We start from the raw sequence: 25,368 nt of genomic DNA, 5'->3' as shown, positions 1-25,368 counted from the left end.
TCTCTGCTTGCCCTTCTCAGAATCTATTACTATCTACCCTTCCCAAACCTCCCCCTTTAATGCTTGTATGCTAAAGGTTATGGTCCTAAGGTTCCTGCCCCCTTATTCCACCTTCTTTCCCTGTGCATTTTCATGCATTTCCAGGGTTTCAAATACAACCAGCATACGGCTCACTTCAAAATCACTACCTCTATTCTGCCTACTAGACATTCCTTTCTCAAACAGAGCATGTCCCAAACTGCTCTCATCTACCTTCCACTCCCTAAGATCAACAATAATTATTCAACTGTAGTGTACCACCATTCAACAATGGAGCTTGTCAAAAATGCAGATACCTACACCCCCCTGTAATCCACCTCCCTCCAGGAAACATGACCTTATAGGATTTTATATAGGTGAAATAGAAAATCTTTATATATAATAATCACCCCCAGAATATGATGATGCTGGTGGTCCAAGTTTTGAGAAATAATAATCAGGGATTTTTTTTTCCTATGTGGGACACACACAGGAAATTATTTTTGTATAGTATCCTTGGGAAAACAGAGGAAACTGCTCACAGCTGGCCAAAAATTGGGAAGAAGCAAACTAGTAACTGGTAACCCACTGGTGGCACCTCAGTGAAGAGCTCTAAAAGAAATGAGTGAACAGTAGCCTATTAAGACAATCAATCAGGATAGTTTCCAACCAAGTTGAGCTTCAGATAGTTTGGGCATAAATGAGTTTGAAATTGTTCTCTATGGCATATATTTTTGTAGTCTCAGCATTCTATGCTGCCAAATAATAAGGGAATCATAAGTTTTAACAAACAGGCAGGAGACAAGGTTCATAATGTTTGAGGAAACTCTCAGAACACCCTCTGAGTAGAAGACTTTCCCATCTTCTATCAGTGGAAGGGCAGGGCCCAGATTTTCCTTAGAAATAATGTGGGTGCTCAGTACAGCTTAGTACCTCCCATTCTTCTTTGTCAATATAATTTTCTTCTTTCAGGGGGAAAAAAGGAGGAGAGAGGGAAACAAACCACAAAAGACTCTTAACGACAGAGAACAAACTGAGGATTAGTGGAGGGAGATAGGTGGGATATGGGCTAGATGGGTGATGGGTATTAAAGAGGGCACATAGTGGGATGAGCACTGGGTGTTGTATATAAGTGATGAATCACTGAATTCTACTCCTGAAACAAATATTGCACTGTATGTTAACTAAAATGTAAATTAAAAAAAAAATTTTTTCTCCTTTCACCTTGTCCCCAAGATTCTATTGTTTTTGTTATAGGAAAGGGAAATAAAATAACAAAAAAATGTAAGGGGACAATATTTATAAACACTGAACAAAAGAATGATTATAATAAGTTTGTTTTTTAAAAAGCTAATGACTATCTGGATTACAAAAAAGAAAAGAAAAAGCTCATGACTATAATCATTAAAACAGGGGCACCTGCGTAGCTCAGCCGGTTGAGCGTCAGACTCTTGATTTTAGCTCAGGCCATGATCCCATGATCATGGGATCGAGCCCCATGTCAAGTTCCATACAGCATGGAGCCTGCTTAAGATTCTCTCCATCTCCCTCTGCCCCTCTCCCCAGCTTATGCTCTCACTCCCTCTCTAAAAAAAAAAATAATAATTAAAAAATAATAATAATAATAATACAATTTCCAAATAGCAATGACATAGAACTAAAATGTTTTAAAGACTGCTTCAAAAAATATGAAGATGCAAAGAGGAGCAAATCAATATAAGAATAAGACAGAATGTTGTTTTCAGTATCATAATATGAAAATGAAAGTAATGATTTAATTATTTTTTCTACCATCCAATAGAACTAGAAAAATTTTTCCATTCTGGTATGAATGGCTTTCAGATTCAACTTTTAGAAAATAGAATTTTCTGGGGCTCCTGAGTGGCTCAGTCGGTTGGGCGTCTAGCTTCAGCTTGGGTCATGATCTCGCGGTTTGTGAGATTGAGCTCTGCGTCAGGCTCTGTACTAAGAGCTCAGAGCCTGGAGCCTGGAGCCTGCTTCGAGTATGTATGTCTCTGTCTGTCTCTCTCTCTGTCTCTCTCTGTCTCTCTCTCTCTCTGCCCCTCCCACTTGTGCTCTGTCTCGTCTCTCGAAAATAAATAAACAATAAAAAAAAAAAAGAAAATATAGTTTTCCTTGAAAACAATTTCTAAAAAATTTCAAAATTAAAAATATTTTGGGACACCTGGGTGGCTCAGTCAGTTAAGTATCTGACTCTTAATTCTGGCTCAGGTCATAATCTCATAGTTCATGGGATTGAGCCCATGTTTGGCTCTGTGCTGACAGCATAGAGACTGCTAGGGATTCTCTCTCTCCCTTTTCGCCCCTCTACCTCCTTTCTCTCTCTCTCTCAAAATAAATTAATTAATTAATTAAAATATTTTAGTGGCTCTACTTCCAAATAATATGACAGAATCAACACAAATCAAAAAAAAAAAAAAAAAAGAGCAAAACAGAAGTAAAAACTATCTTTGTTAGCCTTGTTAGCCTGCTACCTAAATATTACTTATAAGGAAAACTACCTTAAAAATTAGGGCATAATTCTATAGTTCACTTACATTCTATAAAGTACATTTTTAAAAAGGAAGTCATTTTTATTTTATTTCTGTAAAGCTTTGCTCCAAGATGCATGGCCATAAGTTGCTTACCTTGTCCATTTCCAGTATTGTCAACATCAGCCAAACACAAACAGCCTTGATCAAATTCTTCTTTTTCTCCCAGAACAGTAGACCACCAATCCCGGGCTTTAAATAAAGACATTTTCGTTCACTATAAAAAGAAAGCATTTATTTATAGTAAAAATCTACTTCACACCATGAATTATGAATTAATTATTCCTTAAGGCATAGCAAATTAAACTTGGACAATGTTAAAACATTTCTGAATTTAACTTTAATTTTGTATTTTGCAAACATATGTGAAACCACAAATAAAATGGCTGGAAGCATCATCAAATATTTTGCAATGCCATTGGAGAGTCAGTCTGAAAAATTATACGTGTATGTTGGGCCAATTCTCTCTTCTGGGACATGTAGTAGACAATGACACACAGTAACAAAAAAAATATTCTTTGTAGGATCAAGATTCAAATTCTAATAGCACTCATTAGTACAGAATTCCTTAGCAAAATACCTAATTTTCCTACAGTTTGGTCACTGAAAAGACTGCATCATCTCATGCCACAATGAGTTGCTGAGAAAAGCAAATGAAGTCAAACGTATCAAATGGCTAACACTGGAACTAGTATATTACAAGGACTCAAAAAGCATTCACACCCTTTCCCCATTCTAATTGTAGAAAGGCAAAATGGAAGAAGAAAATTCACACCAAAAAAGAACCAGGAAAACCAGGTATAGGTGCATTTATACCACTATACCACTAACCATCTGTGACACTGGCAACCCATGAAACTTCTCTCTGCTTTGATTTCTCATCTAGAATAAGGGTATACCAGCAACATCTACCACAAAGTTACCGACATGGGTGAATGTGAATGCCCACTGGACCCCAAATTATAACACAAACATCACATATCCTGAGATTCTATGAAAGTTCGTTTATCCAACATAAATAAGCCTTTCCTTCATGCTACCCTGATTTAAATAATAGGAAATACAGTCAATTTTCCTTATTTATAAAGACATTCCATTCTATAAGGTCACAGCAAACACTGAGTTAGTAAATACTGAACTATTGCCTCTAGGGGAAATAGAGAAGCTCCTGTGAGCCTCTAGTCACAACTTTTTCATCAACCAATCAATACATAACTTTGTTTTTTGTGTTTCTCTGTTTAAAACTACTTTATTTAATATACTGTTGATTCATTAACATTCAACTCTACAGTCAGCAACACTATAACTCATATATTTGAAGGAAGCTTATCTGATACATGTATTTTCTCTGTAAGGTATATCACAGCCTTCTTGCACCTAATTAGAAACATTACACAGCACTTAAGCATTTTATATGGGGATGATTTTAAACAAAAATCAGAGCATATAAATAAATAAACAAATCCAAACAACAGAGATGTGAAAAACATGGCACTAAGTAGGCCACAAAAAGGACACTTATTTATAGTATAAGAGCTCAAACAAGAAGGCAAAGAATCACTGTGATTGATATCTTCCAGGTACATGTGTGTCAAGTGACTTAAATTTTTTTGCCACTCTGTGTATGACCATTCATGACCCAAAAGCACCATAAGTATTGACTCTGGTATCACAAATAAATTTTAGCAAACAGGTAAACTCACAAATATGGAATCTGCAAATAATGAGGATCAACTATACATTTAAAAAATGTAAATCAGGGGCGCCTGGGTGGCTCAGTCGGTTAAGTGTCCGACTTCGGCTCAGGTCATGATCTCACCGTTCGTGGGTTCGAGCCCCGCATTGGGCTCTGTGCTGACAGCTCAGAGCCTGGAGCCTGTTTCAGATTCTGTGTCTCCCTCTCTCTCTGCCCCTCCCCCACTTGCACTGTGTCTCTCTCTGTCTCAAAAATAAATAAACATTAAAAAAAAATTTTTTTTTTTTTAAATGTAAATCAGGGGCTCCTGGATGGCTCAGTCGGGTAAGCATCTGACTCAGCTCAGGTCATGATCTCACAATTCTTGGGTTCAAGCCCCGCATCAGGTTCTGTGCTGACAGCTTAGAGCCTGGAGCCTGCTTCAGATTCTGTGTCTCCCTCTCTCTCTGTGTCCCTCCCCTTCACACTCTGTCTCTCTCTCTCTAGAATAAACATTAAAAATAAATTAAAAATAAAAAATAAAAAATGTAAATCAATCTGCTTCTTAAAGTATGCCTTCCACATAGGTTAATCATAGAAAGCAAGACCACTTGCTTTCCTTAAGTTGGCCAAGAAATTAGCTGAGAATCATGCAGTGGTGAAAAGTACAGACTCCGGAGGTGGTCAGTGTGAATTTGGATATATGTTCCATACAAACCAAGAAACCAAGGACAGGTTACTAAGAGTTACCAAAACTCCCCATACTTCAGCTTCCTCATCTATAAAATAAAGAGGAATAAATAAGAATGCAGTAGAGGCAACCTATGAAAAGGAAGAAAATATTTGCAAATTATATATCTAATTATGATTCATATACATAATACATAAAGAACTCATGAATATCAACAAAAAAATTGTTTTAATGGGCAAAGGACTTGAATAGACATTTAACCCAAGAAGAGTTACATGGTCAAAAAACATGTGAAACAATGTTCAACATCACTAATCATTAGGGAAATGCAAATCAAAAACATAATGAAATACCACCTCACACCCATTACGACAGCTACTACAAAAACAAACAAAAAACAAACAAAAAACCCAGAAAATAACAAGTGTTGGCAAGGATGTGAAGTAACTGGAACCCTTGTGCATTGTTGATGAAAATCTAAAATAGTGCAACCACTATGGAAACTGTATGGTGGTTCCTCAAAAAATTAAAAATATAAATTACCATATGATCCACTCATTCTACTTCTGGGTATATATCCAAAGGAAATGAAAACAGGAGTTCAAAGAGACATTTGCACTCTTATGTTCATAGCAGCATTATTCACAATATCTAAAAGGTAGAGGCAACCCAAGTTGGGTTGTCCATCAGTGGATGAGTGGATAAACAAAGTGTGGCATATACATACAATGGAGTATTATCAGTCTTAAAAAGGAGGGAAATTCTGACACATGCAACATGAATGAACCTTAAGAACATTATGTTAAGTGAAATAAACCAGTCAAAAAGACAAATACTGCATGTTTCCACTTATATGAGGTACCTACAGTAGTCAAATTCATGGAGAGTAGAATGGTGGCTGCCAGGGTTGGGGTGAGAGAGAAGTGGGAAGCTTTAGTTGATGGGTATAGAGATTCAGTTTTACAAGGTGAAGAGTTTTGGAGACTGGTTGCACAAAAATGTGAATGTACTTAATACTACTGAACTGTACACTTAAAAATGGTTAAGATGCGGCACCTGGATGGCTCGGTCATTAAGCATCTGACTCTTGGTTTTGGCTTAGGTCATGATCTCACAGCTTTTGAGTTCAACCCCCACATCAGGCTCTGCACTAACAGCACAGAGCCTGCTTGGGATTCTCTCTCTCTCCCTCTCTCTTTGCCCCTCCTCTGCTCACACACTCTCTCACTCTCTCTCCCACAATACATAAACTTTTTAAAAAATAGTTTTAAAAATTTTTAATAAAAATAAAAAAATAAAAAATAAAAAAGTTAAGACAGTAGGGTGCCTGGGTGGCTCAGCTGGTTAAGCACCTGACTTCTGATTTTGGCTCAGGCTATGATCTCACAATTTGTGAGTTCCAGCCCCACGTCAGGCTCTGTGCTGGCAGTGCAGAGCCTGCTTGGGATTCTCTCTCTCTTCCTCTCTCTCTCTCAAAAAATAAATAAAAAAATAAACTTTAAAAATATTTTTAAGTGGTTAGGGTGGTAATTTTATGTATATTTTCTCACAATTCAAAATAAAAAATAAAAACTTAGTTTGAAAAAAGGAACACGGTTTTATTAGCACAACACTTGGCACAAATAAGCACTCAATAAACGTTAGCCATTACTATGGTTTTTACCCTTTTTATGATATTTTTTAAAATCTACCTTGAAGAAAAGAAACAAATGTCCTTCAATGTGTGAATAAACAAACTATGGTACAGCCTTACCATGGAATAAAACTCAGCAATTTTTTTTTAATGAAGTAACAACAACTTGGATGGATCTCAGGAGCATTATGCTGAGTCAAAAAAAAAAAAAACACCCAATCCCAGGGGTGCCTGGGTGGCTCAGGCAGTTAAGTGTCTGAATCCTGATTTCGGCTCAGGTCATGATCTCAGGGTCTCAAGATTAAGCCTGGCAGAGGGCTTCTCACTGGGCATGGAGCCTACTTAAGATTCTCTCTCTCCCTCTCTCTCTCTGCCTCTCCCCCTGTTTGTGCTCACACTCTATCTCTCTAAAATAAAAAAATAAAACAAATAAAAAGTCTTAAAAACATCCAATCCCAAAAGATCACATATTAAATAATTCCATTTCTGTAACATTTTCAAAATGACAAAATTAAACTGATGGAAAACAGATCAGCAGTTGCCAGGGTTAAGGGAGGGCATGACTTTAACAGACTAGTAGAAGGGGATTTCTTTGAGATGACGGAAAAGTTCTGTACCCTGATTTTGGTGGTGGTTTCATGGGATAAATTTTAATTTCTTTGAGCCATATTCCAAAAAGAAAAGTGTATGTAATGTAAAACTTAGTGAATCTAAATAAGACTTATAGTTTAGTCATAGCATTGTATAAATGTCAATTTAGTAGTTTGATAATTATTCTGTTATTAGGAAATCACTACTTTTGCAACTTCTATGTGAGTATAATATTATTTCAATGACCAGTTTAAGGAAACAAACAACAAGAAAGAAAGAAAGAAAGAAAGAAAGAAAGAAGAAAGAAAGATAGAAAGAAAAATAGAAAGAAAGAAAGAAAGAAAGAAAGAAAGAAAGAAAGAAAAAAGAAAAGGCAAGCTTCACTCAAGGCCTCTATTTACACTAAAAAAGAAATCAGATAAAGGCAAGGTGTTGGTGGACATGAAGGGAAAAATACGTAATAGGTAAATAAACTTAAAATGAGTTTTAACATATGTGGGAGAGTTTCTGAAAAACATCTGCATCACTTGTTATTACTAATGGCATTATATAACCATACAAATTGCCAAATGACTAAACTTCAAATCTGGCAGCAAGCATACAAAAAATGTAATAAACACTTTATTATACTTTTATTAGATTTTTTTATTTGAGAGGGAAGTAACAGTACTTAATAAGTGCCATATATTCTCATTATATATTCAGAAATATATGGAAAGTTGTAATATATCATATCATTAGACTACCAGTATAAAGATACATCATTCTCTTGCAGCCCAGAAGAGTGTTACCCAAATTCAGTACCACTCAAAGACTCACTTGGAGGGTTCACAGCATTTATCATATAGTTGTCATCATGGCTGTGATTTATTACAGCGAAAGAATACAAAGTATAATCAGAAAAGGGAAAAGGTGCATGGGAGAAGGGTGTGGGGGAGCTGAGAGGAAATCAGACACAAGCTTTCCAGGTAGAAAACCTGGGCTCTGTGGTCAGAGGCCAGGGGGAAAAAAAGGCAAGATGTCCAGAAAACTGAATAGGGGCATCAAATGAGACCAAAGGAAAACCAGGAGTGAGCCACCTGTATGGAAATGAAAAAAGGTATATCTAGAAAAAGAGAATGGCCAGCTATATGAAATGCTGCTGATAATATCATAAAGAATAAAGACTTAGAGGCACAATCTCCATTTGGAGACACAGCCAAAAACAGAAATCAATAGGCTAACCAACAAGTGTGAGATCCTTTGCACACATTCAGCATCAGCCAGTTCAAAGGACTCTTACAGAGAGAAAATAGAAAGGGAAGATCTCTATGTTCAGCATCCAAAAGGGTCACTTTCACCTCATGCACGCAGAAGAGAAAACCTCATGGGTTTTCTATAGAACAGATTAAATGCCTAAGTAATGGTCATAGAGAAGAGTTTTTTCCATCAATGCTATTAAATGATATTTTTAAAAAATCAAAGTGCTAAGAGATGAGACCACAAAAGACATAGCTACTGTTTGAATATAAATACACATGACTGAAATAGCTATTATGTGAAAATGGCCTCAAAATCCTGAGTTAATGAACAAATTTTTTCAGCTTGCTAAAATAAAAATGAAAAACAAAAAAACCCTCCAATATGAAAAATTAACTCTCCAACATAGAGAGTTGTCTGTAAATGGAAATGTTCTACATCAAACTATTTTTCAAGGACTTCTAGCATAGAATTTAAGATCTATTCTTACTAACAAAACAACACAGGCAACATTTAGTTTCTGTTTCTCCTGCTCTCAGTTTCTCCTTCGTCACCCTTTACTTCACTAGCTGCTGAAAGCCCTCCTTTTCTACACTGTTCAGCTCCTTGCTACCCAAAGTGTAGTCCCTGGACCAGCATCAGTATTACCCAAGAACTTGTGATGCAAAATCTCAGCCTCATGTCAGACAAAATACCCAGATGATTCACATGCACCTTAAAGTATAAAAAGCACCAGGTGACCTGATACCTGATAGCCAAAGTAAATGTTTTCCTATATTAGGGCTCTACTTTACCACTTCCTTTTTTCCTGGGACCTGTGCTACAAGTTACCTTTCCAAAGCTTGGAAAAAAAAGACTTATTTTTCAAGCCAAAGGGCATGAACAGCTAGAAGGTACTTAGTAATCAGCTGGTCCTCTCATTCTGTAGGAGAGGCCCAGAAAGGTTAGTTGTAGGATTCCTCTAAGTCACACAGCTACTGGCAGAAACTTGTTTCTCTGTGCCCTCTCCCTGGTCTCTAGATCCTTGTCTTTTCAGGCTGCCACTGCCTGCAATTTAATATCAGGAAAAAAATTGAAAAGCATGAGTCAGTAGAGGGGTTATTTTGTTTTGCTTTGTTGTAATTCTTAAGAGGGGCGAAGGGTGCTGATTTTAAACACAGGTCCAACAAATGGCTCTTCCTCACAGAACCAGAGCTATTTAATTATTTCGGACCAAATGACTTTCCTACCAGGACAAACATAAGGTAATACATAGCAGAACTGCATAAATTCCATTACATCAAAATCCTACATACTGGTTCTTCCAGGTCCCAGGCACTATCACGTACCATTGTGGACAATAATGTATTGAACTGTAAGGACTTACATCTCTATAAAGTTAATAAACAATAAGAAAACCAACAATTTGAGCTGATGTCAGTAGCCAGTATGTGCTTCCCAAATGCCTCTCTCTCTCTTTCTGATTTTAAAGACAGAAACAAAGAAAGGCATGCTGCCCATTCCCAAGAAATTAAGAAACCACAAACTGTGCTAAGTTGGCATACCATTAATTTCCTTTTGCAAAAATTGGTGGATTTTAAAACAACTTAAGCTGAAAGACAGTAGATACTTTTTATTTTTTTTAATGTTTATTTGTTTTTGAGAGAGAGAGACAGAGACAGAGTGCGAGCAGGGGAGGGTCAGAGAGAGAGGGAGACACGGAATCCAAAGCAGGCTCCAGGCTCTGAACTGTCAGCACAGAGCCCGGTGTGGGCCCCAAAGTCACGAATTGTGAGATCATGACCCGAACTGAAGTTGAACACTTAACCGACTGAGCCACCCAGGTGCCCCATGAAGAACAGATTTTAAAAAGGAGCTCCTTTCCACTTTGGCTTCAAAGATGAGTTCCACAGCAAGCCTGAATAATTTAAGATTGCTGAATATCCCTGTTTATCTACAAAAGGTTTAATCCTATGGCTCAAATAAAACATACATACAAAAAATTTATCTTTGCACATAGCAGTTGGTTTCCTAATAAGCATGTATATAATAACTTTTTAACTTACTCTTAAACAGTTTTACAAACACTAGATAGAGTACCTTGATACCTAATGGAACTCTGACCAAATCTTTTGATAACATAAGTATGTCTCCCATAACCATTATGCTATGCAATTTAAAGTTTCAGAAGACTTCACTTTTAGAATGACATGTGAGAAGCTCCATGGACCCCACTCCCCAGGAAAATTGGTGAAAATTATTTTTTAAAATAACCATTTAAAGTCTCTGGATATTGTCCTAAAGTAAAGAAACATTAAAAACCTCCTAAAACTCAGTAAGAAAATTAAAAGTCTATAGTATTTTAAAAAAACGAGATTCACTCATTCTCCCCTCACTCCTGGCTCACAAGATAGAAACTCCACTCCAGACTGGTACAGCCAAGAATAAGGCACGCTTCTCCCCACAGCTCCTAGTCAGAGAACTATCTTCCCTGGAGGAGCAGGACATCAGCATTATTCATCTTGCTTCCAGCTACCTGTTGCTGACTAAAAACAAAATAGAAAATCTAAATAGACCTACAACAAGTAAAGAGATTGAATTAGTAATCAAAAAACTACCCACAAAGAAAAGACTAGGCCCAGATGGTGAATTCTACCAAACACAAATAACAATTCTTCACAAACTACCCCAAAAAATAAAAGAGGAAGGAATACTTCCCAACTCATTCTTATAAGGCTGGTGTTACATCAATACCAAAAGTAAGCAAACACAAGAAAACTACAGACCAATATCTCTAATGAATATGGATGTAAAAATTCTCAGCAAAACACTAGCAAATGAATCAAGCAATATATAAAAGAACTATGCACCATGACCAGATGAGATTTACTCCAAGAATGCAAGGTGAGTCTAACATCCAAAAATGAATTACAATAGTACACCATATCAATAAAACAAAAATTAAAAACCACATCATCGTCTCAACTCAGAAAAAAGCATCTGACAAAATAAAATCCAACACTCTTCCACTAAAAAAAACCACTAGTAATAAAAGGGAACTTCCTCAAACTGCAAAACCTATGGCGTATATCATACTTAAGGATGAACAACTAGATGCTTTCTCCCTAAGACCACACACAAGACTAGGATGTCCATATTCACCACTTTTATTCAACATTGTACTGGAAGAGCTGCTACACTGTGCCAACCTAGGTGTGGAACCCAGGTAGAGGAGAGGCTCGAGTGTCAGAGATCAGAGGCCCCCACACACCACTGCCATGCCACGCTGGACAGTTGGGACAAGGACGTGTACCCAGAGGCATCATGCCACACACTGTTGCCCTCGCCGCAGCTCTCAATGCCCAACCCCATAACATATTTGACGAAGTCCTTAGACCTCCTCATGGACTGGCCCATGACCTAAGAGACATCAGCATGTAAAGAACAGGTATTACTACTACCACCAGGAGTTCAGCCATGTGCCAGACATCACTGAGTGCCAGGAAAAGAATGTCTTGTGCATGTCTGAAGCAGAAATGCAATGGGGAAGAGACACTAAAGTTGACCAAGAAATTGTCAACATTATGCAGGAAAGGCTGAAGGCCTGTCAGCAGAGGGAAGGCAAGAACTACAGGCAGAACTGTGTCAAGGAGCTGGAGTGGTTCACCCAGGTGGCCAAGGCCTACCAGGACCACAATCACGATTTGGGGCCCATTATTCTACCAGGAAGTACCTGGCAAAACAGAAGCAGCAGATGCTGGCAGAGAGAAAAGCCATTAAAGAGGCCGCTGCTGCCTCTGGCAGCAACTTGAGCCCCTTCACACAACTATTACTAAAATAAAGAGTAACAGAGGTGCCTGGGTGGCTCAGCCATTAAGCATCCGACTTCGGCTCAGGTCATGATCCATGATTTCAAGCCCCATGTCAGGATCTGTGCCGACAGCTCAGAACCTAGAGCCTGCATCAGATCCTATGTCACCCTCTCTCTCTCCCCCTTCATTGCTCATGCTTGCTCGCTCGCTCGCTCGCTCTCTCAAAAATAAAATATAAATAAATAAATAAACATTTTTTAAAAAAAGAGTAACAGAAACCTGTTCCGGTGTCCCCTTCAGCCCCCAACCTTGACATACTGATGAGCTTTCATCAATTCATCTTATTGTCCCCATCTCCCTTCAAATCCAGCTACTACTAAACTTGTAAGAGAAATAAACAAAAGGCACTATTAACAAAAACAAAAAACAACAACATTGTACCAGAGGTTTTAGGTCAGGCAATTAGGTAAGAAAAAGAACTAAAAGGCTCCAAGATTGGAAAGGAAGTAGTAAAGCTATCTTTACTCACAGATGACATGATCTGGTAGATAGAAAATCCTAAGAAATTCAGTAAAAAACTATGAGAGCTAATAAACAAGTTAAGTAAAGTTGAAAGACACAATAATATTAATATACAAAAATCAATTGCATTTACAATAGCACCCAAAAGAATAAAATACCTAGGAATAAATTTAACAAAGGAAGTGTAAAACATATACCTTGAAAATTATAAAATATAGTTGAAAGAACTAAAGGAGATCTAAATAAACAGGAAAATATCCCGTGTTCATGGATCTGAAATCATAACATTATTAAGATGGCAATACTTCCCAAACTGATCTACAGATTCATTGTAATCCTTATCAGATCCCCATAGGACTTCTTCGTACAAATTGACAAGCTTATTCTGAAATTCATATAGAATTGCCAGCAATTCAGAATAGCCAAAACAATTTTCAAAAAGAAGAACAAAGTTGAAGGATTTCCCCATTTCAAAACCTAACTATAAAGCAATAGTAATTAGGACAGTAAGTACTGGCATAAGGATAGACATATAGATAAATGGAAAAGAATGGAGAGTCCGAAAATAAACTTACACATCTATGGTAAATTGATTTTCAACAAGGATGCTAAGACCATTCAATGAGAAATTGCAACAAATGATTATTATTGGATAGCCACATGTGAAAGAATGAAGTTGGACTCTTACCTAAAACCATATAAAAAATTTTATTCAAAATGGATCAAAGACCTTTATGTATGTTAATACACAGCTAAAACTATAAAATTCTTAGAAACTCCTAGAAGACTTCTTAGAAGAAAACTTAAAAGTAAATCTTCATGATATCAGATATTGTGATAGATTCTTAAGTTTCACACCAAAAGCATAAGTAACAAAAGAAAAAATAAAGGGATTTCACCAAGAGTTGAAACTTTTTACTTCAAAGAACACAAATAAGAAAATAAAAAGATGACCCATAGAACAAGAGAAAATACAAATCATATCTCTGATAAAAGATACCTATCTGTAACATACAAAGAACTCTTTATGACTCAATAATAAAAAGACAGAAACCCAATTTAAAAATGGGGAAAGGATATGAATATATATTTCTCCAAGTCAGATATACAAATGGCCAACAGACACAAGAAAAGATGCTCAGTATCATTAGCCACCAGGGAAATGCGTATCAAAACTACAGTGAGATACCACTTTGTTCCCACTATGATGACTAGAATCAAAAAGTCAGACAGAAACAAGTTTGGGCAACGATGTTGAGAAATCAAAGTCCTCATACAATGCTGTTGGGAATATAATGGTACAACCACTTTGGAAAGTGATCTGGCAGCTCCTCAAACACTTAAACATAGAGTAATCATATGATCCAGCAATTCCAGTCCAAGAGAAGTGAAAGCATATGTCCACATGAAAATTTATACATGCATGTTTATAGTAGCATCATTCATAATATCCAAAAGGTAGAAATGATCCAAAGGTCTATCCACTAATGAATATATGAACACAAAGTTGGCATGTCCATAAAATAGAATACTCTTCAGCAATAAAAAAGAAGTACTGAGGGGCGCCTGGGTGGCGCAGTCGGTTAAGCGTCCGACTTCAGCCAGGTCACGATCTCGCGGTCTGTGAGTTCGAGCCCCGCGTCAGGCTCTGGGCTGATGGCTCGGAGCCTGGAGCCTGTTTCCGATTCTGTGTCTCCCTCTCTCTCTGCCCCTCCCCCGTTCATGCTCTGTCTCTCTCTGTCCCAAAAATAAATAAAAAAAAAAACGTTGAAAAATGAAAAAAAAAAAAAAAAAGAAGTACTGATATATGCTACAACCTGAAAAATTATGCAAGAGAAAGAAGCCAGTCACTAAAGACCATTTTTTTTGTGATTCCATTTATGTAAAATATATAGAAAACACCTGAAACTAAGTACTGCATGTTAATACTACTTCAACTAAAAATAAATAAGCAAACAAACAAATAAATAAATAGATAGACAAAATGTACAGAATAGCCAAATCCATACAGGAAGAAAATAAATTCCAGTGGGAAATAAAGGACAAGAGAGTTGCAGCTAGAGTGCCAAGTTTTCTTTTTGAGGTGATGAAAATATTCTAAAATTGGCTACAGCGCAAGTGACGGTTGCACATATCTGTGAATATACAAAGTAAAATATACAAAAATAACGTTGAGTTGTCCAAATTATATTGGTGAATTGTATGTTCTATAAATTATATTTCTTTTTTTTAAGTGTTAGAAATTTTACTAAAGTTAACATTTCACAAGGTCATACTCATACAAATCAAACTGCCAAAAGTTCCAGGCATACAAACTATCATCTGTGTTAATGTGCCATCTTTCTTCTCCAAATGTCAAAAATGTACTTATTTTAATGATACAAAAAGTCTTCAGAAAGTCCATTTGTGCTGGGTAAGAAACCTATGTCTTCATTCATTTCATGAAATCCAGGTTAAAAGAACCCTGTCTTGGTTGTGTATTATCACAGCACTCTTGTATTAATCCATTTTCCTCAATTCCCCATAGTGGACTGCCATCTTGTTTTCTCAGTGGTAGGGTCCATTTGAGACTCTTCAAGCTGACTGGGTGTAAATGGTTCCACCAACATCTATTACGTTGTATAGGCCCTTTAGAGAATTCAGTCTCAGGATTCACGTTTTTGCTATATAAAATAGACTTTTGCAAATATTTCCTTTATCCTCAAGGATAAAACTCCATGGTCTCAGTCTTCAAAATGGCATACCTCAAATAAAAGCTGTATTTGTTCAGAACCATCATCAACCATATTTAATCTGGTAAATTACCCGGGCAGAAAGGGGCTCTCCTCTCACGGCCCCCTTTGGGCTCCTGCCTGCGGTCCACCGCCGCCGCCCCTTTCTCCACCGGGCCCTATAAATTATTTTCCAATAAAGCTATTATTTTTTTTAAAAGAATAAATGGTGATAGACATATGAGGTCATATCATAAAGATAGACATACTATTCTTTATGCTTTTGCTTATGTGTAAAATATCCCATAATAAAAAATAATAAACTTTCACTTTTTTTAAAGTAGGATATTCCCATATTCTGGCCCCATTTACCACTCCAGCAGAACAAAAGGATAGCAAGTTAAATTCAGAAGGTTAGCAAAATAAACCCTACCCTTTCTCCTAGAAGGACATCCCACCCCATTAAGAGAAAGAAAAATTAACTACAAGGGTGCCTGGGTCTCACTTGGTTAAGCATCCAACTCCTGATTTGGGTTCAGGTCATGATCTCACAGTTCATGGGTTTGAGCTCAAGTTTTGCACTGTCAGTGAAGAGCCTGCCTGGAATTCTCTATCTCTCCATACCCTGCTCACACTCGCACTCTCTCAAAATAAATAAACTTAAAAAAAAAAAAATTAACCAGAAATTAAGACATAAATGAAATTCTAGGGGCACCTGCCTGATGCAGCCTACTAAACAAATAAATAAATAAGTAAAATTCTGATTCATTTTCCAAATTCAATGAGATACAGACCTTGACTTTAAGATATTAAGGCAAGTAGTAGGCAGGGAAGGTCAGTTACCGGCAGGTTAGGAAGAAGGAAACTAAGAAACATGGGACATTTTTCAGCTGTGAAACCTGGTTTTTCTACTACAAAAACAAAAAGTATGCTGAATGACAAAAAATTAAATATATATAAATTGATTTTCTTATTTGGTTTAGTTAACTGTCTTGAATAAAAATAGGAAACAAGAATTTGCATTTTATCCACTCTTCATTCAATGTTGATTTCCAGCTCCTCAGTGGTTTTGTTTTTAAGTAAATGAAAAACAAAAACCAAAGATAAGATTTTCAATGGCTATTATCTCTTCTCCCAAATAGGTAACATTTACTAATCATTTACTAAGTCTCAGGCAGTGTTCTAAGTGCTTTGCAAGTATTATCTTTTAATCTTATAATCTCTCTATCCCCTCAACTCCAGAAATGCTTTTCCATATTTATCACTTGACACTTTTTTTAATTTTTAATACTTGCTTATATATATGTTATGTTCCACACCAAATTTACTCAGATTTAGTTTTTCTTTAAGATATGGATGTTTTCACACCCGATTGGCCTAGTCCTACAATAAGGAAGGATGACTAGAACAATCACTGCAACAATAACCCCAAGAATCCTGTGGAAAGAAGGCAGATCCTGGAATTAGAAGGCACACTGACACTATTGTTGTTCGTATTTGGAGTTTTGCTTTCTCCAGGTCACGCTAGTGCTGCCTCAAATTTTGGAAAGTAGGAATCAGGGCATTCAGTGCAAGAAAGATGACAAGTGTATGTAGAATTAGAAGAATGCTGCTTTTGAAGATAATATAAGAGATCAGTGTTGGAATTTTCAATAAAAGGCACAGAAGACAAAACACAGGAAAGGGAGTTAGACAGATTTGGGTTCCCTTTTTCATTTCACACTTTAGCAGAGTGACCTTGGACAAGTCCCTCACCTTCTAGTCTCCCAACTGTTCTGCGGAACGGAAAGATAAAATGACCTAACACATGTAATTGCTTACCCAATGCCCAACCCATAGGATGTACTCAATAAATGTCAGATAAATGTCACTAGTAACCTAGTAGTAGTAATAGAAGTGGTGGTGGTGGTAGTGGAATGTATCCTGAGCAAGACAAAGTTACAAATGCCAGTCTGAACCTCTGGACTGGATATTTAAATGGGATATTCAAAAAACTGACAGTAACCTTTCACTGAAATGTTAGTTGGCAGAGTTGTTTTATAATGACTCCACGTGTTTCAATAATTTTTGAAAAATATTTGAAAGTCTTTATTCTGAGGGATGAGATTTGATACATACATCAAAAAGTTTAAAAGATTAAAAAATACTATATAGGGGCTCCTGGGTGGCTCAGTCGGTTAAAAGTCCAACTTCGGCTCAGGTCATGATCTCACAGTTTGTGGGTTTGGGCCCCGCATGGGGTCTGTGCTGACAGCTCAGAGCCTGGAGCCTGCTTCAGATTCTGTGTCTCCCTCTCTCTCTGCCCCTCCCCTGCTCACTCTCTGTCTCTCTCTCTCTCTCAAAAATAAACATTAAAAATCAATAAATAATACTATATACTGTTGATACTGGATTTTTCCCCCTCAGTGAATATTTCCATCAAGAAATTGTACCACAAACATAAGTGTGTAGTTGCAACTTAAGAGCAATTACACACAGCTACACAAAATGGAAAATTCCTTAAACTCTAATAAATAACTTATAAATTATTTGCAAAATGAAAAGCTTTTTTTAATGCTTTTAAATAAGGGTTAGGTCTATCCACACACACACACACACACACACACACACAAATCTCAGCAATTATTCTATTTACATATTTCTAACAAATTAGAAAATCTATCCCACTCTAAATGCTGGCAGATTTTAGTGAAGCCCCATAGTTTTCCCCTAGCATCTTCAAGTTGTGTGTGTGTGTGTGTGATATGCTTTCATGTTCAAAGTTTAAGTGAGATGGAAAAAAGAAAAAAGGAAAAACTATGAATCTCTCCAGGAAATTCAAGTCAGTTTCAGGACTGGATTGGAGAAAGGAGATGCTGATAAAAATCAGCTCAGGTCATCTAAACTGCTGTGGTCTGCAATACACAGAGAAGGAGAAGCAATAATCCTATTGCAAGAAGAATTAAAGGGTATTAGTGCATGTATCCTACTTCAGTCATAGGCTGAGAACTGCTTTGACCATTTGCTCCCAAGACCTGTTGAAGTGCCAGGGGAGGAGGCTGCTTGCGCACCACGTGACATTCCTGACTGGAATCTTTAAAATTTCTTGTCACCCTTTCTCTTAAATGTCCATAAATCTCACACACATTGTGTCGTACTTGAGCTTTGTCTTATTTTTAACGCAAACATCCTTCTTAAGAAACCTCTCATCCAATATCCCCTCAAACCATTACATGGCATCAGGGATCAATCTTGCCCCCAAAACGAAACACAGAAAGGGCATTCACTCTCCCAGTGTTTAATTCCAGACACACTCTTACCTGGTGCCGAATCAGGTGGGTCCTGCTCCACCTTTCCTGCAACTCTCTGCAGATCTCCCTTTAAGAATGCCCGCCAGGGTCGTTTCCCCGCTCCAACCTGTTCCACGTCCCAGGCAGAGAGAGAGAGCCTCACCAGGCAGCACCACCACCTCCACAGAGTTGGAGTGACACCCACGAGGAGTAAACCTGCATCCTTTCTGTGTCAAGCCCAGAGACAAGCGGGGAAAACGGCATCAATCTCTTGGAAGAGTCCAGGCAGGCCAGAACAACGGCAAGTCCCGCTTCTCACAAAGAGGAGGAAATGGTGAGGGAGGCAGTCAGCGGGATGCAGAAGATAAAGGACAGCAACGGCGGAAGGGACACCTCCCCACTCCTGCCTAACTCCAAGCCATCTTCGCCCTGTTGTCATAGCACTTTACAACGAACGCCGCTGCGCAAGTCGGGTGGTTCAGCTCCGATGCCTTCTGGGGGCTGTAGTCCAGAGTGGCTGAGGTGGAAGGCGAAAGACTTTGTCTGCGTGGGTAGTGGTTGGAATCAGATTTCTACCGGACGGGGCTGGAGTGAACCACTCCCTGGTCCTCATTAGCAGAGGGATAATTAATACCACTCCCTTTTGCGTCTTTTGACTGTTCCTCAGACTTAGGCTCTGAGGAAGACCCGCCTTCGACTCTGCTGCGGACGCAGGCCACACCCCCTCCACGCCTTCCCGTCCCGAGTGTCAGCACTCGGGGGTGGGGCTTTCCTAGGGGGCGAAGCTCCGGCAGATGGGGCGGAGTGTCAGGGCTTCTACGCGGGCACGCGCTTCCGAGCCTCTGGGATCCGGTACTTTTCCCGCCCTGAGGCGCAAGAGGCCCAAACCTTGAATTTAGCAGCGGTGGCCAAGGTGGCCGCAGAAGTGAGCGCCATTGTGTGAGCCCTAATGGCTGAGGTGGTGCTGGCCCAGTACATAAATTCGCCCTGAAGAGGAAGACGGGGCTAAAGATCAAAATCGTCAAAGTGGTGGAGCCTTTAAACAATTTTCAGGTGTTTATTTTTTCCTAGTAGAAACAGTGCTACTATGAGGTTATTTGTACCTATTCCCTGATCACACGAGCTATTCTCTGTAGCCTATTCCCTGGAGTGGATTACCGGAAATATAGGTATATATATGTTCAACTTTACAACTGAACATAAGAATTATGCCAATTTCTCAAACTTGTATCTTTGCTATCAAAATCACTATAGGTGTAATACCCTAAAAGTCACCAACCTTGAAACTTATTGTTTTTTCCACTGGATTTTTTCTTAGGCTTTAAATTTCCTGTCTTTCACCATACCTGTTTTTCACATTCTGACTAGAAAATATAATTCTAAGTTATTACAGTTCTTAAAAGAATTTCATGAAAATCATCAAGATCATTAATTTTTAATATTTTGATATTATTAAACCATCACAACATTTGTTATAAAAAAAAGAAACGGGGGGGCACCTGACTGTCTCAGTTGGTAGAGCGTCTGATTCTTGATCATGAGTGAGTTCAAAGCCCCATGTTGGGTGTGGAGCTTACTTCAAAGAAATTTTTTTAATAAAAATGGAAATTACTTGGATTGACAATAATAGGAGCTTAGGCAAATTATGATGAAATTCTATTCCACTATTAAAATTCAAATTATTCAACGTTTGGCTTGAGTGTTCATAATGTGAGAAAAAGTGTAAAAGATGTATGCAATTTGATATTATTTTTGAAAAGAAAAACATAAGAAAAATGTTGGAATTTTCACAAAAACCTTTACTGTGGCCACACAATGGGTTTAGGAGTGATTTGATTTTTCCTTTGTATGTTCATTGTTTTCCACTACTCATTCAATGACATGCATTAACTTTATAATTAGAATAAAAGTTTTCTTTTTTTGTTTTAAGTTTATTTATTTGAAAGAGGCAGAGAGAGGGAAGGAAAGAGAGAGCATCCCAAGGAAGCTCCAGGCTGCCAGCACAGAGCCTGATGCGGGGCTCAAACCCCAGAAATTGTGAGATCGTGACCTGAACAGAAACCAAGAGTTGAACACGTGATCAACTGAGCCACCCAGGTGCCCCAGAATAAAAGTTTTTTTTAAATAATAGAATAAGGGGCGCCTGGGTGGCTCAGACAGTTAAGTGTCTGACTTCAGCTCAGGTCATGATCTCACAGCTTGTGGGTTCGAGCCCCATGTCAGGCTCTGTGCTGACAGCTCAGAGCCTGGAGCCTGCTTCGGATTCTGTGTCTCCCTCTCTCTCTCTGCCCCTTTCCCCGCTCACACTCTGTCTCTCTCTCCCTCTCTCTCTCTCTCTCAAAAAAATAAATAAAAACATTAAATAATAGAATAAAATAATGTAAAATAATTAAATGAAAATTATCTTGAATTAGTAATTTATATTTCAACCTGCTAGGATATGTAACTGCCTAATTTTTTAATGTTTATTTATTTTGAGAGAGAGAGAGAGAGAGAGAGAGAGAGAGCAAGCACGGGTGGGGGATGGGCAGAAAGAAAGGGAGAGAGAATCCCAAGCAGACTCCATGCTATCAGCACAGAACCCAACTCAGGGCTCAATCCTGCAAACCATGGGAGTAGGCTCAAGAGTCAGACACTTAACCGACTGAGCCATCCAGGTGCCCCCATGTAACTGCTTAATTTTTTTTAATACATATTCCCTGTGACAGGAGAAGCTTCTGAAAGCTTGTGATATCCAAATTCAACCTATTTCAGTGACAACATAGGATAGTAGAAAGAATACTATTTGCTGGGAAAGCTAAGGTAATTTATCATTTGTAGCATGAAAAGTTTATTTTCAGCAGCTGGTGCCATAATTCTTCTTAATGAGTGTGATAGTTTACAAAAATAGCTGTAGGGTTTTTTTTTGCATTTTTGCTCATTTCTTTACAATATGAATTTGCAGGTCTACCCTTAAATCTGAACGTGACTTGCTTTGGTCAATGAGACATTAGTAAACATGCAAGCAAAGCCACAAAAAGTGCTTCTCCCTCTCATGCTTCTCTTGGAAATACTGCCACCACCTCTTTGTGAATGACCTGTAGAAGCCTGCTGAATGATGAGAAACATGTTGTCAGTCATCTCCACTGCCCCACTAGACACATAAGTAAGTGATGTCACCTTAGACCAACCAAGCCCCGCAGAGCTGGGATCCATCAAGCCAACCCAAAGCAGAACTGCCCACCCAACAGACATTATTTTTTAAATTTTTTTACTGTTTATTTATTTTTGAGAGAGAGAGACAACATGAGTGGAGGAGGGGCAGAGAGACAAGGAGACATAGAACATAAAGCAGGCTCCAGGCTCTGAGCTGTCAGCACAGAGCCCGACCCAGGGCTTGAACTCACAAGCTGTGAGATCATGACCTGAGCCGAAGTCGGACGCTTAACCAGCTGAGCCACCCAGGTGCCCCCAGATATTATTTTTTAAACCTCGTACATGTTAGAGACATGAAGAACTATACCCATCACCAAGACCAATTATTTTTTTTTAATTTTTTTTTAACATTTATTTTATTTTTGAGACAGAGAGAGACAGAGCATGAATGGGGGAGGGTCAGAGAGAGGGAGACACAGAATCTGAAACAGGCTCCAGGCTCCGAGCTGTCAGCACAGAGCCCGATGCGGGGCTTGAACTCACGGACCGCCAGATCGTGACCTGAACCGAAGTCAGACGCTTAACCAACTGAGCCACCCAGGCGCCCCCCAAGACCAATTATTTGTTGAGCTAATTGCTCAACTTTTTGCTTTCACTCATAGAGCAAAATTAATTTTGAAAGATAATACCTAACTTATTTATGTATGATGCACTCTGATATTTCTTTCTATTCTTTTCTGTTTTATTTCATAGTTTACAATATCGCTGGCAACTCCCTAAATTGATTTCACAATCCTCTAATGACTCTTGACCCAAAGTTTGAACAACATGAATATAGGATTTAGCAGTCCAAATAAATGTTTCTGGAATGAATGAATGTCATAAAGGCAGATTTGGCACATCAACACCTACAGAATATGTGTAGCATCACGCAGTGTGGTACCAGATGGTAGCTAGAGAAATGTCTAAAATTCAAATATGATAATCACTTCTTCGAATTTTATTTTCTTCATTACCTTCCTACCATACTTACTTTGAGATCCAGGTCCTTCCCAAGGTCTAAAAGACCTGGACAATCTCATCCTGTCTACCTCTCCAGTCTCATTTCATGGCTCTTCTTGCTCCCCAGCCTCCAGCCCCACACTGGCCTTCTCTCTCAGTTTCTTCTGTACATGAAGCCTCTTTTCCACAGGCTGTTCTTCTGCCTCTTGGGATGCTTTCCTTTCTTTGCTCCACCACTTCCTACAAATCCTTTAAGCCTCTGTTGATATGCCCCTTTCCCTGGGAAGACTTCCTATACCACCATCAGAATAGATACCCCCATATATCTCCATAGAACAGATCATAATTGAAATTTTAATATGTGGGTAATTGTCAATTCAACATTTTTCTTATATAAGCTTCACAAAGGCAAAGATTGCTTTCTCCCCTACACTCAGAACATTATTTACATAGCAGGTCTAATTTACTGTTTGATAAATGAATAAATGAACATTTTTTGAAATTCTTATTAGCTCTTTCCTCCACCTTTGTAACTTCACAGCTTCTGGCACTCTCCAGAGTTCAGACAACTCCATGGTGCATACCAGAGATGAATCTGAGTGGCTCACACCAACCAAATGACTGGAATTATTCCTTCCCTCCTGAGGTGACTTTGCTGCTGGCCAAACTTGGGTGCCTGATGCCTATGACCTATGGGTGGGTTCTTGCTCAGAAGGTTCCATGGGCCCTGATACTGTCAGGATCCTAGAAAGCTCACCACAAACATTGACTAGATGTGCTCAAACATGTGGAATCACACTAGTAGCAGGGGCTTTACACACAAGCTGGGACCAGGGACTCCACTTTTCAAATGACTGAGTTACTGAGTACCCTCACCTTTCATGTGGGAGAACTATAAGAAGTTGCTGTAAACTGTAAGAAGGAAACTTTACGTTTCTAAATAATGAATTATACTACCATTGTATTTCTTTATTATCAGGACATGCACGTTGGTTTTTTTTAATAGGCATCACACCCAGCAAAGAGTGCAAAGGGGGGGGGGGAGGGGGGGGGGGGACTTGAACTCAAGACCATAAGATCAAGTCATTCACTTAACCAACTGAGCCACCCAGGTACCCCTATCCATGTTCATTTTAAAAACTAACTTTGTGGGGCACCTGGGTGGCTCAGTCGGTTAAGCGGCTGACTTCGGCTCAGGTCATGATCTCGCGGTCAGTGAGTTCAAGCCCCGCGTCGGGCTCTGTGCTGACAGCTCAGAGCCTGGAGCCTGTTTCAGATTCTGTGTCTCTCTCTCTCTGACCCTCCCCCGTTCATGCTCTGTCTCTCTCTGTCTCAAAAATAAACGTTAAAAAAAATTTTTTTTTTAAAAACTAACTTTGTGGGGTGCCTGCATGGCTCAGTCAGTTAAGCATCTGACTTCAGCTCAGGTCATGATCTCACCGTTTGTGAGTTCAAGCCCTGCATCAGGCTCTCCACTCTCGGCGCAGAGCCTGCTTTGGGTCCTCTGTCTCTCTCCCCACTTCCCGCTCCCATCTGCTCACATTCTCTCTCAAAAAGTAAACATTAGGGGTGGCTGAGTGGCTCAGTCAGTTAAGCATCTGACACTGGCTCAGGTCATGATCTCGTGGTCTGTGAGTTCAAGCCCTGTGTCGGGCTCTGTGCTGACAGCTCAGAGCCTGGAGCCTGCTTTGGTTTCTGTATTTCCCTCCCTTTCTGCCCCTCCCCCATTCATTCTTTCTCTCTCTCTGTCTCTCTCTCTCTCTCAAAAATAAACATTAAAAAAATTTTTAAAGTAAACATTAAAAAAATAAAAACTAACTTCGCAAACATTGTTTCTGACAATTTTTAGTCATAGACAATAGAATCCACTCTAGCTGATTTAAACAAAAACTAGTTTCAAGGCAATCAAGTAGTTCATCAAACCCAGAAAACCAGATTCAAACACCTCACACCCAAGGTATTTCAGGGCACTTACTGGTTCAGGCAACTTGCATCAACCACTAGATTGGTTAATGCACCAGTTCTTTCCTCTCAGAGGAGAATCTAATTTCCAAGTTCTAAGACATACCAGTGTTAATATTCTGTTTCTGTTCATAGCCTTTATATGTTCATTCATTTTGACTTTGTCTAATAAATCCAAAGGGGCTCCTCATATTTTTTAAGTATTAACTATACTGAACACCACTTTTGAGGGAAATACTCCCTATGCTGTTTTTACTTCCTCTGTGGTTTTTTCCATTAAAGCTAAAACAATTATCATAACTTCACACATCAGACACATTTTCAAAATGCAATCTAGTTAAGCACTTAACACTTTGCATCCTGGTTCCAGGAATTACTTCTGCATCCTTGGGCCTGTTATTTAACTCTGGGCCTTTTTAAAATTTGTTTATTTATTTTTGAGAGAGAGAATGAGTGGAGGAAGGGCGGAGAAAGAGTGAGAATCCTAAGGCAGCTCCCTGCTGTCAGCACAAAGCCTAGTGGGCTGGGGGAGGGCTGGGGGAGGGCTGGGGGAGGGCTGGGGGAGGGCTGGGGGAGG

General features: G+C 38.7%; 1 protein-coding gene and 1 pseudogene across 5 annotated transcripts in view; one reads left to right on the top strand and one right to left on the bottom strand.

The window, feature by feature from the left end:
* BBS9 (Bardet-Biedl syndrome 9) overlaps positions 1 to 19,423 on the bottom strand; it is a 433,938-nt gene extending 414,515 nt beyond the window's left edge. Inside the window, exons 1-2 of one of the 5 annotated variants that reach the window (XM_049641681.1) lie at positions 18,723 to 19,423; positions 2,667 to 2,787 (exon numbers count right to left, since the gene is read on the bottom strand). In XM_049641681.1, coding sequence (XP_049497638.1) covers positions 2,667 to 2,778 — 112 coding nt within the window. In that variant the 5' untranslated portion in view covers positions 2,779 to 2,787; positions 18,723 to 19,423. The remainder of the gene's footprint in view (positions 1 to 2,666; positions 2,788 to 18,722) is intronic. The other 4 variants (XM_049641676.1, XM_049641677.1, XM_049641678.1 and 1 more) reach the window with 4 other exon arrangements.
* On the top strand, positions 11,527 to 12,310 carry LOC125930449 (NADH dehydrogenase [ubiquinone] 1 beta subcomplex subunit 10-like; annotated as a pseudogene).
* Positions 19,424 to 25,368: the final 5,945 nt, after the last annotated feature.

This window comes from Panthera uncia, chromosome A2 (genome assembly GCF_023721935.1).
Source record: "Panthera uncia isolate 11264 chromosome A2, Puncia_PCG_1.0, whole genome shotgun sequence".
NCBI classification, from domain to species: domain Eukaryota; kingdom Metazoa; phylum Chordata; class Mammalia; order Carnivora; family Felidae; genus Panthera; species Panthera uncia.
The sequence above is the reverse complement of the archived record's forward strand: the minus strand, read 5'-3'. Positions and strand labels throughout refer to the sequence as shown.